The sequence below is a fragment of the Anoplopoma fimbria genome, chromosome 19, assembly GCF_027596085.1.
Source record: "Anoplopoma fimbria isolate UVic2021 breed Golden Eagle Sablefish chromosome 19, Afim_UVic_2022, whole genome shotgun sequence".
In the NCBI taxonomy this organism is placed as follows: Eukaryota; Metazoa; Chordata; class Actinopteri; order Perciformes; family Anoplopomatidae; genus Anoplopoma; species Anoplopoma fimbria.
In genome coordinates, this window is record NC_072467.1 from 12,257,689 (window position 1) to 12,276,078 (window position 18,390).

General features: G+C 42.2%; 1 protein-coding gene across 1 annotated transcript in view; it reads left to right on the forward strand.

The window, feature by feature from the left end:
- Window positions 1–18,275, forward strand: part of hydin (HYDIN axonemal central pair apparatus protein) — an 81,236-nt gene extending 62,961 nt beyond the window's left edge. The window contains exons 68-96 of the mRNA XM_054619540.1: window positions 364–596; window positions 693–847; window positions 3,751–3,946; window positions 4,118–4,226; window positions 5,065–5,304; window positions 5,451–5,593; window positions 5,739–5,963; window positions 6,047–6,207; window positions 6,318–6,412; window positions 6,584–6,812; window positions 7,146–7,346; window positions 7,443–7,569; window positions 8,163–8,328; window positions 8,984–9,131; window positions 9,891–10,098; window positions 10,196–10,417; window positions 10,940–11,109; window positions 11,257–11,455; window positions 12,051–12,203; window positions 12,306–12,476; window positions 12,770–12,879; window positions 13,190–13,412; window positions 14,358–14,567; window positions 14,722–14,885; window positions 15,423–15,573; window positions 15,660–15,890; window positions 15,993–16,217; window positions 16,822–17,088; window positions 17,989–18,275. Of these exons, the coding sequence (XP_054475515.1) occupies window positions 364–596; window positions 693–847; window positions 3,751–3,946; window positions 4,118–4,226; window positions 5,065–5,304; window positions 5,451–5,593; window positions 5,739–5,963; window positions 6,047–6,207; window positions 6,318–6,412; window positions 6,584–6,812; window positions 7,146–7,346; window positions 7,443–7,569; window positions 8,163–8,328; window positions 8,984–9,131; window positions 9,891–10,098; window positions 10,196–10,417; window positions 10,940–11,109; window positions 11,257–11,455; window positions 12,051–12,203; window positions 12,306–12,476; window positions 12,770–12,879; window positions 13,190–13,412; window positions 14,358–14,567; window positions 14,722–14,885; window positions 15,423–15,573; window positions 15,660–15,890; window positions 15,993–16,217; window positions 16,822–17,088; window positions 17,989–18,198 (5,342 nt within the window). The 3' untranslated portion in view covers window positions 18,199–18,275. The remainder of the gene's footprint in view (window positions 1–363; window positions 597–692; window positions 848–3,750; window positions 3,947–4,117; window positions 4,227–5,064; window positions 5,305–5,450; window positions 5,594–5,738; window positions 5,964–6,046; window positions 6,208–6,317; window positions 6,413–6,583; window positions 6,813–7,145; window positions 7,347–7,442; window positions 7,570–8,162; window positions 8,329–8,983; window positions 9,132–9,890; window positions 10,099–10,195; window positions 10,418–10,939; window positions 11,110–11,256; window positions 11,456–12,050; window positions 12,204–12,305; window positions 12,477–12,769; window positions 12,880–13,189; window positions 13,413–14,357; window positions 14,568–14,721; window positions 14,886–15,422; window positions 15,574–15,659; window positions 15,891–15,992; window positions 16,218–16,821; window positions 17,089–17,988) is intronic.
- Window positions 18,276–18,390: the final 115 nt, after the last annotated feature.

The window sequence follows — 18,390 nt, forward strand, 5'->3', positions numbered from 1 at the left end:
GCCGTTTTATCTTACCAGTCGGACTTGATTAACAAACCTGACCAAAGTTGTGACTTGCTTCCAGAATTTCTCACTTCCATGCTTGTCATATGTCTTCAAATTTCGAACGTCCACTTGTACTGAAGGATGAGCTGATTAGGTTTTGGTGGTCAAAGACCACTGTGACCTCACAAAACCATTTTTGGCCATAATTCAGGAATTCATATGCCAATTATGACAATTTCACACAACTGTCTAATAAGATAAAATGATGACGTGATAATTTTGGATGGACATGGATGTGAACTTCTACATGCCTGGTTAGCGTAGGCACAGAGCCGCGAGGTGGTAATTCTAGTTTTTCTTCCATTTATTGTCTCCCAGGTATAGCTTTAGACATGGCATCCATCTTTGAGGAACACCATCTGTGCCACAAAAGCAGTCAGCTCTCCTCGGAGCAGTTTTGCAACGCTGAATGCATTTACGTCCGAGACGAAAACAAGTTTATTTTTAACAAAGTCCTGGTCGGGCGAACAGCCCAGGCCCGATTCAAACTCACCAACAACAACAAGGTGCCCTGTGTGCTCAGCTTGGCCATCAAGTATGTTGGCTCTAAGGTAAGGCTTGTGAAGGATACACGGATAAATGCGTACAGGAGTATTTCAGATGGTGGTGCATGGTAGTTAGCATGTCAATACTGTGTTTTCTTACAGACGTCCCGTAGCGCAGAGGTTTTTGATTTGTCTGCTACAACACTGAGCATCCCCAGCCAGTCACACTTGTTCGCTGTGGTCACATTCACACCCCAGACGATGCAGCCCTACAGTGCTGTGTTTGAGGCCACAATGGATGTAGCCAGCAGGTATGGGTTCATGACTGTGTATACTACTTTACTGCTCTCTGTGCTGTTGATTGGTCTATTTATTCTGTGTGGCTGTGTAGCAACAAGGCTGTAAAGCCATGTGCAACAGCACAAAGTATATAATCCTGCGGGCTTAATATTATTCTGTGTGGCTGTGTAGCAACAAGGCTGTAAAGCCTTGTGCAACAGCACAAAGTATATAATCCTGCGGGCTTAATCTTCTTCTTATTCTCCTTCTTCCGTACAAAAGTTTGCTGCATAACTCCCGCCGCAGCGTTGCAAGCACATGCGTCAAAAATACATCAAAACGTGCGGCCTGGTCGGGAATCGAGTGCTATGTCTCTTCTCAGAGATTCGCCCAGCGGTTTCCACGGGAACCGGGAAAAACGGCGAGAAATTTCCCCACAGTGATGAATGCGTTTTGGGCGTGGAGAGGGCTTAAAAACACTCAACTTTGGGCACAGACTGACTCGTCATACTTTAACGAAAAATAAATATTCGAGGTTTAAAACGTGAACAAAACTCTGGACTATATTGGGCATAATGGGCATTTTGATAGCTAGCACAGATTTCATGACATCAGAGTCAAATTTAAGCCTTTTTCAGATTTTAATAATGGGTGTGTATTGGATGGAATGTTCAGACCTAGAGCACATGATGTCATCGCCAGAGTGAGAGGAGCTTCAGAGTCTTGTGAAAAAAATATTTTAAAATTGCCAGAATTCCCACAATTTTCACTCTTCAGGCATAATTTTTTGGTTCAAATTGTAGATAAACTTGTCCTAGTCGCAGCCATAACACTATGGAATCCAACAGTCTTACACATTTGACTCCATGTGCCTGAAAGCAACATGAACTCCAACCAACTGCTCCATTAGACTCACAATTTCTCAAAGAAAGCAGATGGTACCAGTTTTCTAACCTGCTCTGAAGCTCACATTTTTTTTTAAAACAACAAACATAAAAAGTACATCGCTGCGTTCGTCAGAGTCTTAGCTTTCAGAAGATAACAATATGTTTTCCATTGGAATTATGGTTTTACGATTGTAGGTAGGAGTTTGACAGCTAGTTTTGTTCAAAATCAGTGTCTGCTCTCACCTCTCTTAATTAGTCCACCCAGGTGCTCCCTCACCATGGCAACCAGTGACACACGCACAGAAGCATGAGCGCACGCACGCAGTGTGTGTGTGTGTGTGTGTGTGTGTGTGTGTGCGTGTGACCTATGAATCTCAAAAACAGAGATGAGAGGAGCGATAGCTCTTCATTCTCAAGTGATCTCGTGGTCACATTTCAAACAACACAAACATAACAAATATTTCAACGCGATGGGCAGAGTCTTTTCTTTATATTGATGATGGCGATTGGACTCAAATATTTTTTCAAAAGTACCCTAAACTAACCCTCATGTTCACATTTTAAACACATACAACACATACAAACATAGCTTTAAACATGGCTCCACATTATATTTAATTAAAAACAACCAACTGAAGTCTTGGACAGGAGACGCAGTGTAGGGATTTTGATGCTAGCATGGTGATAGCTTTGGTTAAGCAGGACAAAATGGCTGACATAAGATTGTTTATTGGGATTTAACTCTGTGAGAAAGGCGGCCTTCATGAACTTGGTAATTTGATTGACAGAGAGAGAGTGTGTGTGTGTGTGTGTGTATTTCTCTATTTCTCTCTTTCTCACTCACAAACTCACTCACTCACTCTCTCCATTTCTCTCTCACTCCCTTTCTTTCTCTCTCTCTCTTTCACTCTCACTCACTCACCCTCTCTCTCTCTTTCACTCTCTTTCTCTCTCACTCACTCACCCTCTCTCTCTCTCTCTTTCACTCTCTTCTTTCAATCTCTCTCCTTCTCTCTCACTAGATCACTCTCTCTCTTTCTCTCTCACACTCTCTCTTTCTCTCTCACACTCTTTCTCTCTCACACTCTCGCTCTCACTCACTCAATCTCTTTCTCTCTCACACTCTCTTTCTCTCTCACACTCTCTCTCTCGCTCTCACTCACTCAATCTCTTTGTCTCTCTCTCCCTCTTTCACTCTCACTCACTCACCCTCTCTCTCTTTCACTCTCTCTCACTCTCTCTCTCTCTCTTTCTCTCTCTCTCTCACTTGCTCACTCTTTCTCTCTCTCTTTCTATCTCACTCACTCTCTCTTACTCTCGCTCTCTCTTTCACTCACTCACTCTCTCTCTTTCTCTAATCTCTGTTTCTCTATCTCTCAATGCCTTACTTTCTCTCACACACAATTTCAGGTAGAACCTTCCCTGTGTTATCACCAGTTGTGGCCAACAGTAACTCAGCACGACTACTATTGATACTACTATTAATACTACAACAACTTCTTCGTTTACTACTATTGCTGATTTGACTATTTCTTCTACTTAACCACTGATATTACTGCTGCTACGGATACTACTACCACTACTATAACTTCAGCTTCTAAAACTACTCTTCTTATCACTGCTTCTTCTACTATTACTACCACCTCTACAGTTTCACAGTTCAGCTTCCAGATTTTTCTTCATTGTATTTCAACTCTTTTGGTGATGCAGTTCAGCTTCCATTTCTGACAGTTTTTCAGCAGTGCAGTTCTTGGCTTTTGGGCTTTTTCAGGAAAGCCATTTGAAACTTCCACATTTTCAGCAATGCTCTGTGACTGATTTCAGCTTTCAGCATTCCAACGCATTTTCTGCAGGATTGTATTATTTATGCGATTGGACTTACTTTGCAACTGTTAATATATGCAACGTCTTCAGGCAGTAGCAGCCACACAGTCAAAATTTCTTGCGAAATTTTCTAGTTTCTACTACTGCTGTGATTGTAAGAACAGAATAGCATCACCTCTTGCTTTTCCTTGCTGACCACTGCACATCTACTCTTCTCTATGACGATCCAGAATGACACCCACATTCAAGAGCAAATTGCTGGAGTTCGACATAATGGGAGAGGGCAATCTGCCCAGTATATGTGTGGTGCGTCCAGCTCTGAGGAACAGCAGAGGAAGCCCAATGCTGCAGTTCACACAAGTGTTGGTTGGGCGCAGACAAACCCGGCCCCTGATGCTGCTAAATGATGGGAATGTTCCAGCTCAGGTAGGAGGAGACATAATCATAAGAACACAAGATGTTTTGCTAAATTAAATTTTTTCCTACATAACCTATAAAAAAATCTAAATCCCCTGTAGCTACAACACATAAAACAAAATATGGTAGATATGCTACACAAAAAGTTTTTTGAGCTTTGTGGTTCTGTGTGTTGTGTAGGTCCAGATTGACATGCTGGATAAACATGGAGTGTTCACCCTCAAAGCTGCTCCTGGAAACACTTGCAGCTCCATCCACTCCACACAGATTGAAGGCGCCAATGACTCAGGTACAACCTTAACCTGTAAAACTCCTCTTCACTTAAACAATTAAGTGTTTGCAATTTGCACAATGTAATTTATTACACGTCTTGACAACTACTACATGTACAGCATTAAGTCTGTATATTTAAGTTTTTTTAAGATAAGTTAATGTTTAGTTATGTCTCACTATAGCTTTCATTATCCAATATAAAACTATATTATCCTGCTTTTCCATTTTCTAAGCATGCCAGCATATTGCTCATAGTTTGCTAAAGTGTAAAGATAGCTAATATTATCATCTTACCTTGGAGCAAACAAAGAAGTTTTTGTTGATCTTTGAGGGATTTAGCTGTGAGTGAGTTCTTCCACACTCCATATCCGACAACTCATCCTTGCGTTTTTTGTTTCGGAGAGGATAATATTCAACACTCTTCTCTAACTTTTGAGCAAATCTGCAGTCATACTTGCAGGTCTGTGCGCCTAGTTACGGTTTCTAACGAAGGATTGGACAATGGCCATTCAAGGGAGGGGCTTGGCGAAGGGTCAACTGTGCTATTTGGCATGTTATTTACAATATGGCAATTTAAGGCAGTTGTAAAGTATTAAGGGTTTGCACATCTTGTGTCATTTGTCATGTTTTGATCCTAATTTATCAACACCCCTCCACAGCACTGCAGCTGCCGTATGAAACATCCGCAAACAGATTAAAACATAGAATGTTACCATATAATTTGAAAATACACATTTATGAATTAATTGGATGCGCACAACATTTATGGGGAAAAATCACATTTACAAACTACTCCAGAAATGTGTTTCTGGAGAAAAAGAGACTCATTGATGCCACTTCTCCCTCTTTCACAGAGCATCAGCTGGTGCACCGAGCCATGCTGAGGCTGGATGTTAACGAGCAGGTGGAGTTTGAGGTCAGCTTCTGCTCTGACAAGCCCCTTAGCGTCAAGGCCAAGATGTCACTGCAGGTGGAGGACAACCATTATGGCAAGACCATAATACCAGTGACCGGAGAAGCTTACCAGGAAATTGTCTCTCTTGACAACATCAGGCGGTCATCGCAGGAAATAGATCAGGAAGATGATGAGGGAGGTAAGAGAAGACAGGAGGGGAGGAAACCTGGAGGAAAGGGCGTGAAGTTGTTTCAATAATCAACCGGAGTCATGATAGCAGTCGTTACCTGTTCAGAGAAATGCTGTATCCAGGAATGTTCAACAAAGTCTATTTCTCTCTGACAGGTAATTATGAGTTGCTGAATCTTGGGGACTGCCATGTAGATTGTCCCTATCAAGAGAGTTTCACCATGACCAACCTTAGCAGCGGCCAGGTAGTGAGGTTTGAGTGGCCTCCTGTTGGATCCCATGTCTCCTTTTCACCACAGGTAAAGCATTGAAGGAAGGAATACAGGTGTGGCTTTAAAGCACAAACTTTTTAACGAAGGGGACTCAGTCTACAACCATGCACTTGTTGTTTGCTTAGGATAGAATTTGGCTGAATGTTATAAAATATAATATTTTTTCTTCCAGGTGGGGCACCTTCATGCTGGTTGTTCCAAGGAAGTGACCGTCACCTTTTGCTCCAATCAGCCAGTGACTCTTACCAGCCAGCCAATGAAATGCAAAGTTAGTCAGGTGGAGTTCCAGCAGCCGCTAGAGCAGGTGGTCGACTGGGACGACCGACAGAGAACGGTGCAGTGGCTGAGTTCTTCCAAGCAGGCCTCAGGAGCACCGCAGCAGCCGGTGAAGAATAAGGTAAACTTGACGACTGTGAAAGAGGAGTTGAAGAGAGAGTCACAAGTTCACGATGATAGTTGAGCACACATGTTTGCACTCAGGTGATAAAGACGGATCCTGAGCCCTGCTGCTCGGTGGTTGAGGGCTCCCAGTGTGAGTTGGAATTGCGAATCAGCGCAGTGTGTGACTACGTGAAGTTCAGCTGCGACACCGACACCATCCACTTCAAAGACACCATGCTTTACCAAACCAGGGTCCACCAGTAAGTCAGGCTCAACGTATAAGCTGTTTCATGAAACCAACATTTACTATCAGCCAGCCATTGATACACATAAAAGATTTTAATTTTATTTAATAACTCTACAAATGTAGACTGCAGATCGTGAATCATGGCATTGTCAAGCTGGAATACTCCTGGCAAGTCCTCATGGATCCAAGAAACAACATTATAAACCATGACCAAGGAGGTACTACTGTACAATAATATTATTGTATATCATGAGGTCAACTCGTCCTTGATTATCAGCATTAACTGTTCTCAATGTTCTTGAGATTAATACAAATATTTACATTTTAATGCTTTTCAAAAAAGGTGGGTTGAACTGACCGTAAACGTGATCATGTGTTCGCCATAACAGATGGGACCCTCCCTTCTCGACCAGGCAGCAGGTCAGCAGGAGTGTTAACTGGAGCCCGTCCTACCAGCGCTCTGGCCAACGTGATGTCTGTTCTGACGAGGAATCCTGAGCTTCCGCCCATCAGCGTGGAGCCCAGCTTCGGGGCGGTAGCGCCCGGTTCCACTCAGAATTTCAGCATCCGCTTTTTACCTCTGGAAGTGGCCCAGTTTCAAGGCAGGCTGGTCAGCAGGTACAGTAAATCAACAAAACTATAGCATAGACAAATGAAATAAGAGTGAAGTAGTGGATATTCCAGAGCTCCTCAACCTCAGCCAAACTGAAAAGTGCCAACGTTTAAAGTCAAGGAGGGGGATCTGATTTATGATTGGAGCCCAGCAGTCTGTGCCAAGCTGCACCAGATAAAAAATAAGTTGGCCACAACTCAAGGCCTGAGCCCTGTGTCATGGTAAATGACATCACCCTCTTTGATTCAACCCCTGAAAGTGGGGAATGACAGAATTACTATGAATATGGCACTGACTTTTTTGATTTTTTTTCTGTATGTGTACACCTTTTCTTTCAGTATCCCCAACCTGCAGGATGGGGACCAGGCTCCCTGTGTCTCGGTGTGTGGCCGCAGCCTGTTGCCGCACTGCCACTTTGACCTGGAGGACTCCGACTATATCAGCGGGAACCGCCGTAACCCTGAATTCAGGGGCCCTCTGGACCCTAACACCAGGGTCATAGAGTTCAGCTCTGTTGGCTTCTCTGTGCTGTCAACAAGGTAAAAGAGAGAGAGATGACAGTGTTTGCTCTATATTACTGTAATTAACACTAACACTTTGTATATAAATGTGTTTCTTCTCGCTTTACACCACAGATGTTTTATTGTGTTGAACCCAACCAGTAAACCCTACTCATTCAAGTGGAGCTGTGAAGACACAGGTGGCAGCCCATTCTGCTGCCTCACCCCATGCGGCACCATCTTGCCTGGGAAGAAGGTGGAAGTAAGGATGGAAACACACACACATTCAAAATAGTGGTGTAAAATACCACCACCCCATATAACATTTCTTACCCAGTTTCCTTTTAACTACAGTATATAATCTAATTTATTTTATCCCATCCTCATCATCATCATTTGAATGCACATCATTCAATCTCAATCTCTCTCCTCATTTAAAATATTTGATCTCATTATTGTTTTCAGTGTCCCTGTCTCCCCATGTCCCACTTTATCACAACAAATCTATCCCAATCTCATTCCCTCCATTTAATCCAATACCTTTTTAATTGCATCTCCTCTAATCTATTTCCAGCTCAACTCATCTGATCTAATCAGTTCTAGTTTGTTCGTCACTCTTCCCTCCCGTCCTTCCTCGTCTTTTTTCCTCTCACCCTTATTTTCTTTCCATACATTTGTTCATGTCCTCGCTTTTTTTTTAAATTGTTTGCCATGTGTAATCCTCTGCTGTGTCTCTTTGTTGTGTGTGTGTGTGTGTGTGTGTGTGTGTGTGTGTGTGTGTGTGTGTGTGTGTGTGTGTGTGTGTGTGTGTGTGTGTGTGTGTGTGTGTGTGTGTGTGTGTGTGTGTGTGTGCAGGTGTGTTTTGAATATGTAGCTGAGCAGCTGGAAGCGGTGGAGTCATTCTGGAACTTTACTATTGAGACTCTGTCAGTGTCTGTCCCCTTCCTGTGCGTGGGCACCACTAAAGAACCACTTGTCTACCTTGACAGACCTCACCTTGACTTTGGTGAACTGCTTGTTGGTGTGTAACATACCCAGACACACACACCATGATGATCACAAGTCACTTCACATATAACACAAAGCAATGTTCTTTTTTCTTTTGCCTCTGTTTATCCTCCAATGTGGTGACAGTGCATACATTTTGGTGTTCAATGGCATATATATGTTGCGTGAAACAGTACACACACTTGTAGATATGTCTCTAAAGTTTACTGTCAAAGTTGCCTGCACAAAATATCTGCACAGGATCAAGCATGACAATGGTCAGGCAACTAAAACCACCTGGTTAGGGTTAAGAAAAGGTCCTGGTCATGGCAAAATAACAAAAATATGAGCACCCATTATCTGGCCCTCCAAACGGAAATCTTTGGCCCTCTGATGTGACCGGAAGAAATATCATTCATTGATGAAGCATGTCACTATTATCATTGATCGATAACCTATTGTTGAAATCAATATTCTCATAGTGTAGTCTCACATGTGAGTCATTTTTGACACTTGAATTGAAACAAACACATCTTATTGAAGCCTGAGTTTTGAACATGCCTGTAAAACATTGCAATATGGTGTATGTGTGTGTGTGTGTGTGTGTGTGTGTGTGTGTGTGTGTGTGTCTGTGTCTGTGTGTGTGTTTGTGTCTGTCTGTGTTTGTGTGTGCATGTGTGCCTGCACAGGTCGTCAAGTGGAACAGACAGTGGATCTGGTGAACGGAGAGGAGGAGCTCTTCCACTTCTCTGTCCTGCAGTCATCTCTTCTCTGTGATGACCAGCAGTCCAGCCTCATTTTGCAGCCCATGACTGGCACAGTGGCCCCCAGAGACAGGTTAATGTCACTAAATACAACTAAATTGTAATGACTTTTCCTTTTTAAATGCTATATATTAATTATGAGGTTTAAAAATGTATCAGTGTCCATTATTTTGGAAAACACAATTACTGACTTGTGCATGATGTATAGAGTGCTGCAGGAATGAGTACTAAGACACAGAAATGAGTCAGCATTTCTGCACTTTCGTTTGCCTTGTCTCAAAGTCAATCTTTTTCTTGAATGGACTTTTGGTTAGATGCCTGAAATAAGGTCTGTGGTTGACACAAGCTTAAGAGATTTTAACGTTTTGTTCTACAACATAAAATACGTCAGCAAATATTCTATAAAGGCCAGTTGCTTAAAAGCTGCTGAATGACATTACAAAACATCATCACCAGTCCGCCTTTACAGCCTCTTTCTGTATATTGTGCTCATGTACGCACGGTGTAGTCCTTTTTTACTTCTAATGATTGCATTCACGCTTCAAACATCATAAAAGTGGTGTTAATTTGTGAATACTATCTAGCTGAACAAAACGTGTAAGTATCATAAACATTTGTTTGAAACAACGTTTATTTTCTGCAATAATCCAAAATGGAAAAAATCTAATCAGCTTTTTGTCAAGGGAACTGGCGCGATGCTAACTTCTCAGGTTGGCCTACAAAAATCTGTAATCTTTGCAGGACTTTTTTTGCATCTGACATCAGGTGATTAACGTGTCAAAAGTCATAGAGAGCAGTGTATCTGTCATTTCTTGTGGTCTCTTTGGTGCAGGTTGCCGCTTTCAGTGTCCTTCACGCCTTGCCGGGAGGGCTATGTGAGCTTCAGATTGGTTCTGAGGGTGAAGAGGAAGTCAGAGCCACTCTCACTCACAGTTAAGGCTGATTGTTTCAGCATGAGTACTTCCATTCAAGTTGAGAAGCCTGAAGGAGGCCTCAGAGAGATCAGCCCCAACCACAAAGACACTCTGGACTTTGGAAAGGTCAGCACACATTTCACATCACAGACACACGATCACATGCATTTCTAAGTGAAGCTGAAACATGACATTCACCTTCCTGTATGTGCATTATTTGTAGGTGGGGATTTCAGAGCAATCCGCCTTTCATTTCCTGGTGTCCAATCTGGCAAGATTCAGATTGGAAGTGAACTTTGAGCTAACGGGTCCCAGTGATCTGCTGCAACACTTGCAAGCAAAGCCACAAAACGATACTATTGAGGTTGGGGAGCAGTTGCGGTCTTCACTCTTCTTTTGTCCACGGAGCATTTGCACCCTGCGGGATGTCATACTGAGTATCAAGGTGAGATGCTGATCACCTAAAAGGGTTTTAGGAGAGGTATGAGGCTGGTTTGGCAACATTCTGCACCCACAAGAAAAAAAGTTGTATAGACATAAATAATCTTTAAGCATATATATAGACCTAATCCATGCTATTCTTTCCACGTTCTGTTAAGTCTGTCAAGTGAGTTGACACAAGAGTGATACAATAGAATGAATTGTCTACTCAAATTTAGAAGACAAATCTACTTGTTTGTTATTTTCATTTCATTATTCTTAGAGACAAATAATGAGATTATTCCCAATTTATCACGCTATTGAATAATGTATTTTACTAGACCTTTAACCTATTGTTCATAGGCTTTAGAAACAAGTCAGCAACTACACCTTTAAATGAAATATAAAAAAAATATATATATATTCTTTTCGTGTCACACCACCTTTTATTTTATTTGGTTGAAGCTGTGTTTAAATTGAAGTTTCTGTCTGGGTCTACAACACTCCTTCCTCTCCTGTGTTTCTCTCTCCTTTTTCATTTTTTCAGATAAAGCATGGGCCAACGTTTACATTTGCCATTGAAGGAAGTAGTGTAGCACCCAGCCTTGAATTCTCCTTCACCAAGTACAACTTTGGCAAGTGCTTTGTGTACAGTCTGGGCATGGTGCCTGCCTCCCAGACTCTAGTGATCAGCAACAAAGGCGAAAGGGACATCAGGTAGTTGTGTGTGTCTGTCTGCTTTTCTCCATGTGTTAGGTAAAGGTGTTTACTGCATAAAGAAATGCTTCTAGACTACTCAGAAAGTTTTGAGAGTTAAAAAGCACTGATTTGAAAACACTCTGTGCTCTACCTCCCTCTCCTCAGTGTCGAGTGCCAGTTCAGAAACACCTCTTACCTAGAGATGGACTTCAAACCTGATATTTTGTCCCCTGGTGCTGTGATGGAGGCACCACTCAACTTCTATCCTCGCGAGGCATGCCGTTACAATGAAAGACTCACCTTTGTCTTAAACAGCTGTGTCACAAAACACCTGGACATACTGGGGCAAGGCATCGAGATGAAGGTGAGAAGGAAGAATCTATTAGCAAAATGACCATGTTAAAGCGAGGCCACATAACTTTTGCTGAGCAGCAGCGGCAGTGTATGGTACCACATTATGCGTACGAGAGGGAGACGCTTTTTGAAGGGGAACAGTCTTCAACACAAGACTGGGACAGAGATGAAACATGTCCTCAAGTGATACGCAAAAACTTTCATTGTCATTTTGTTGTTTTGACATCACTGCTTGTGCATATAGCTGATCAGATCAACCCACAGGAGCTTCTGTACTTGCCAAAAGTGTTCTGACTGAGTGATTAGCAACAGGTAAGAGTCTCGCCTTGGCAGGTTTGACAGCTGAGGCCTTGAGTTACCCAATATGTGTCCCACAAATACTACCGTCCACATCATCTTCACACATCGAAGAAAAAAACAGTCTAAGGGCTGCTAGAATGTGTACATTAGCTCTGTTAATAACAAGCTAACTTACACATTGGCAAGGTAACACACCATGATAACTCACAGAAGGACAGATACAACTATATCAACTAGAGTCTATCATTTTTATAAATCTAATAAACTTAATCTAGTTATCCTGTTTATGTACCATTCTGTCCTAGCTGGAGGTGGAGAACCCGAAGCAGCGAAAAGTGAAGCTGGGATCTCTGATGTTGGGTCAGAAGGTGAAGAAACAAGTGGTTCTGGTCAATCGCAGCCCTTTGGACCTCTCCTTTACTCTGCTGCTTAACACCAACACACCACTGGATCCAAGGGTAGGGAACACACACACAAACACACGCACACATACAAACACAGATAAAGATTACTCTATGCAAGCAAAACTTAATATTCTCCTCCGCCCCCTCTTCCTACAGGATCTCTCATTCAGTCCAGCAGGTGAGCTGAACCTGAAAGCCCGTGTTGGCTCGTGTAATGTTGAGATCCAGTTCTCACCTCGTCAACACATAGCTCCCTTCACCGCTGAGCTGCAGGCGGAGTTTGCAGGCCTGCTACACCCCCTGCTGACCATCCAGGGCTGCTGCCAGGTTAGGCTGTGAAGTAAATCTCCTGTCACTTTAAAAGGGCATCATTTGCAAAACGCTTGATATATTTGCTTGCCTTTACAAGAAGGGAATTCTATTCTAAAGTAATTTAAGTTAACAGGTGTTACTATTTTCAGAATTATCTTCAAAAAAAATTCGACAGATGTCCATTAAAAATAATTAGTGACGACTGTATTTGTTTAGAAACAGATAAACAAGAAATTGTAAGGTTTGTTGCATTAGCTCTATACTGTAATCAAGTCATGTTCACCACTAGTTCTGATTTTAACTATCAGGGTGTGGAGGTCCAGCTGGACCAGGACCACCTAGCCTTTGGAGCTGTTGTCCAGCGCTGCCAACCCAAGAAGAGGATTGTCATGATGAACGCTGGGGACATTGGTGCCAGGTAAGGTTTGATATTATACAATATATGATCCAATTTCAAATTCAGTAAGATAAAAACCTCTTACAGACTAATTTGCCAAAGAAACACAGACAAACATCGCATACATATACTACAACGAGGCACACAGTCGTTTTAATAGACTTTGTGGAGTTACCCTTTTTATTACAGTATACAAATTGTTGTGTAATCAAGCAAAGATTTGATCAACTTTCTTTAACTTGCTATGAGAACATCAATTTTGTAATAGTTTGCTTTTGGGACTCATGGATTTATATCCTCTTGTTTGCTTTTTAATAATCTGTCTAACCAGGTTCCAGTGGAAAACAGAGAGTTTTCCTCCAGAGTTGTCCATCACACCAGCTAAAGGCTATATCTGTCCAGGCATGGAGGTTCCTTTCGAAGTGACTTTTGCCCCGGTGGAACTGATTAACGACACGAGATATGAGAACCTGTCTTGCTGTGTGGAGGGCTCCTCCTCACCCGTTACCCTCACTGTAACAGGCTCCTGCATTGTCGCCTCCACCAGCAAAGAGGTTGGATTAATGCACTTGTATACACCATAGTGAATAGTGACATGAAATCTGTATACATTTGATCATGAGACATTTTCTCATTTTGGAGAAGTTATGCATCACACTTACTATTACTACCAGCAGCACTTGTTATGTCCTGTATTTTTGCAGGTACTGTTTTCATAACAAGGTTTCTATTACAAGAACGCTGCCTTATGTACGGTCAAACCAACCATATTGATAATTACATTTGATTATTGAACCACATATAACAGCACAATGTAACTAAAATGATTTTACACTTTAAAAGGTAGCAAATTAGTATTGTGGATAATCAATTTAGGGTTCTACAGTAGGCACAAATTATTTCAGTGTTTCGGTGACAAGTATTGCTTATCATGTCTTTGTAATCGGCATGATAAGTCCCTGCGGCCGATCCACCCGGTCACAGCTTTTTTCTGTCCTGGCCCCTCAGTGGTGGAATGAACTCCCCACTGACGTCAGGACAGCAGAGTCGCTGCCCATCTTTCGGCGCAGGCTGAAAACTCACCTCTTCAAGAAACACTACCCTGAGCCTTCCTCGTAGCACTTATTGCATTCGTATTAGTTGTTGCACTTACTGTACTCGTATCAGTTCGCTGCACTTATTGTATTCGTATTCGTTTATTGCACTTATCCTATTCGTATTAGTTTGTAGCACTTATTGTATTCGTATTAGTCTGTTGCAATTATTGTTTTCGTAGTAATTTGCCTCTGCACTATACTTTTGCTCTGGTTTATGCTTTAAGATGCTTGTTTAAGAAAGGAGATGCACTTATGACTTCTGGTGACTAGTAGTTCTCTTGAATACCTATGTTGAATACACTTCCTGTAAGTCGCTTTGGATAAAAGCATCTGCTAAATGACTGTAATGTAATGTAATACCTACTGCATAATTCTGACCTCCGTCTGACTGCTTGCCTCCAGGTGGTGAACTTTGTTTGCCCGGTGCGTGGCTCTCACACCCAGAGTCTCCCCGTGTTCAACCCCACAACTCAGCACTGCAGCATCAGACCTGTCATAGAGGGAGAACAGTGGAGCGCTACATCCTCTGTGATCCTTGAGCCCCTCCAAAACAAGACATATGAGATCACCTACCGCCCACTGTCCATGACTGCTGATGGGAAGAAACACCTGGTAGTGAAGCACTAGAGAATGTTTAAACACAATCAGTTATTTATTTGTATGCCTCGTTTGTGCATATCCAGTGCAGTATAATGCATCCTACATGATAAAAAAAAACAATGTGAAGTGTGACATTAACTTGTCATGCCTCTCCTTATTTCCCCAGGGATCACTCTTTTTCTCCTTCCCTGATGGGACGGGCATGCTGTACTCCCTTCAAGGAACTGCTGAACCTCCAAAGGCAGAGGTCACTGTTGTGCATGAACTGCCTGCAAAGACTCAACACACAGAGTTGCTCCCTGTGCAAAACTGGCTATCCAAGCAACAGCGGTAAAGCACATACTATATAACCCTGAATATAATAATGCAATACAGGTTTTTTTGGCCACTTGGGGGCGATCACTTTCAAACTTGTTAGCAAACAGTTGCTTATTTACACATCCAGCAACTTTATTATTAAGTTGGAGTCATGTTTCTGGCAGATGAATGTGAGTCCAGTATTCACTCTCTTTTAGCTTTGTTTTGGGGGTTTTTGCCGGAAAATTGTGTTGAAAAGGTTGAAAAAAAGATCTACTTTTGCGAGATCCTGCATAAAGTTTTCCATTTTAATTTAGGTCAAAACTAAACCATGGAAAGGCAGGGAGGGGTTAATAGCTTTTACTTTGAGATTGGCCTCAAATAAAGATACAAAACAAATGAGAAAGATTTGAGAAGAATAAGATAGCTAGTGGACCCAGCGGTCAGATCAGAGCAAAACCTCCTGCTGCATGTGAGTGCTGAATAACAGATGAAATGTAATGAAGATAATTAAACAGTCCCTGTTAGGACAGTTGTTTAGTAGAGTCATGAGTGTTTCTGTGTGCTCAGGTTCCGTGTGTTGATGGAGATCCTGAAACCTGACAAATCAGATGCTACAGTGTCCCTCAAGGGTCCAGAATACATTGATGTTCCTGCTTTGGCCAGTCGAGACTACAAGATGTCTTTCTTTACATACAGAGAGGGCCAGTACTACACCAAGGTTAGCTCACACAGACATCTCCGTGACCAGATCTGAATATATTTCTCAGCCTTGTCCTCAGGTCACACTTTAATCCTCCTCTCTAGGTGACGTTTCTTAACGAGGGGTCCGGTGAGTACTTGTTCTACCTTGTTACCTTCAAGGCCACATCTCCAGGAGTCCTGTCCACCATAGAGCTGGTGACCCCTGTCCGTCAGACGGCCTCAGCCACTGTGCAGGTGGAGAACCCCCTGACCACAGTTACCTGCCTCACCACTGAGTGTAAATGCCCTGAGATCAGTGCCCCACCTCAGCACACAGTGCCAGGACAGTCAAAGGTGAATACCAAAGAGATCTAATTCTGTACTGAAAAAAACAGCTGTGTGCACACACAACTGATACTCCGTGTGTGTGTGTGTGTATGTGTTTTCTTGCTACAGGGCTCTCTAAGCTTCGAGTACCAGCCCCTGCGTGAAGGCGAGTCTACGGCCCGGCTGACTCTGCATAGTACTGATCTTGGCTACTTCCACTATGATCTGATTCTTAGAGCTCTGGCCCCACCACCAGAGAAAACCATCCACTTCAGCACTTGTCTGGGCAGCAGCCATTCCGTTCCTGTTAAGTTTACCAACCACGCCCGCTTCAAAACTGAGTACTTGGGCAAGGTAAGAAAATAAAAGACATGTCCTAATGTCTTGAAAATGTAGGTGCACACCATGTTCCTGTGATACCCAATTCTGTCGACTCCTCTGCTGCTGTAGTTTTTCTCTTACTAATGGGTACACAGGCACTGCATAGTATCTTTCAAAGGGGCACTTCACCACAAACACTAGTCCCGAGGAGTATTACTCAGCCCGTGAAAACTGTTGTTTAATGTGTTGTGTGGTCTAGAACATAGCCCAGGTCCCTTTAATGCTGCCATTTGGACACTATCACCAATCCCATGTAGTGAAAATTACACCTGACGTGTTATATACATTTATTTCTAACAGTGTGAAGTTGAAATTTGAGTTTGCCCGATGACTAGACTTGATTGGAGGCAAGCTCAGCTCAAAAATATGAACAAATAATGCATTTTTAAAAGTTGAAATTTAACAGTTATGTTTTTTTATATTGTTGCATAAAGGTAAGTGACAAACTCAGGAGCCAGAAAGCTGAAACCATGTTTAATGACCTGACATTTTCATTCAAAATGACCCAAAAAATATAAATGTTATCACAGTGATTGATTTGTCATCATGTGATCCCCTTGTTATCTCTCTGCTGCAGACAGATTGCCCGGACTTCATCGTGGAAAAAGCCATACACCAGGGGGGGTCAGAGGTCAGCATGGAGGTTTGTTTTGAACCTTATCAGCTGGGGCAAGTGAGAGGCCAGCTCAGCGTGTCCTCAGTGATCGGTGGCGATTACGTTTTTCCCTTGCACGGGATCTGCCTCCCTCCCAAAGCCCAGGGCCCGTTCAGCGTCCGGGCCGGTCGCAGCGTTGCCATCCCCTTCAAGAATGTATTCCTGCAGACCACCACTTTCTCTTTTCAGGTAAAGAAGTGATAATGGCCAGATAATAACCAGGGAAATAACTAGAAGAGTGGAATAAAAGTTTTAAAATGTGATATTTTCGGAGGAGCACTGGTGTCACTGACAATGACAGCGATTTATTGCATTCCAATGCAAACATGGTGCAAAAAGCCAATATATCTGTTGAAATCCAAGGAAAATCATTTTCTGGCTGGTGGTGCAGCATCAAGCAGGCTGCTTTAAATTTAGCCTGGAACAGTTACAGTTTAGAGAGTGCTGCAGTCTGGCTTTTTCTCTACAAAATGCTTCAATTGAATTATTTTTATTTTTATTTATTTTTTGAGGGGGGATGCAATGTGACAAAAATAATTTAAAAAAAATATACATATAGTGACATAAAAATGGAAGACAGATGTAAAGACAGAAAAAAACAGACAATAACATTAAGCAGTTACAATGACATAGTTAATTAAATAATAAGAGACTGGGAGTATAGATTACAATTAGATTGGGTTTATGTGTGTGTGTGTGTGTGTGTGTGTGTGTGTGTGTGTGTGTGTGTGTGTGTGTGTGTGTGTGTGTGTGTGTGTGTGTGTGTGTGTGTGCGTGCGTGCGTGCGTGCGTGCGTGCGTGCATGTTTGTATAAGAAGCAGCAGTATATGTCCAAGTAGTCTATAAGATGTGTGACGGAAGACAAAAGATGTAATGGAATTTAATAAATAAATAAGTAAATGCTTCAACAGCAATACCCTAATAATAATAATAATAGTAAGCAACAATAATAATAAAAAAAACAGTATAATGACATGTTATCATATAATAATAACAATAATAATAATATAATTTAATTTAATTAATTTCCTAAACATTCTATTATATCTGGGATTGATTTAACCTGAGCCTTGTTGACCCTGCTCCTAGGTGGACAACCCCTGTTTTACAGTTAAAGAGGTGGACACCATCCTCTCCAAAAAGACCCAAAACATCCTGGTGTCCTTTGACCCCCCTCCAGGAGGCTCTCCGGGGCCGTGGTTCGGCAAGCTGACCATCTCCAGCCAGCGTTCCGAGGGCCACAGCAAACCTTGTTCTTGGGTCTATTACCTGAGGGGCTACCGCTCTGAGACATCTTAGAGAGAGAGATATGTACACACACGCCTACTGTACACAAATTCAACTGGCTGTGCAGACACACACATAAGAGCATACACAAACAGATGCAAAGAAAAATACATAATAAATGATTTTAACTCAAGCCTTTAAAGTGTAACTTATTTTTATGATGTTTCAATTGACTATGCCCAATGTTAGTGTCAAAAATAGCCA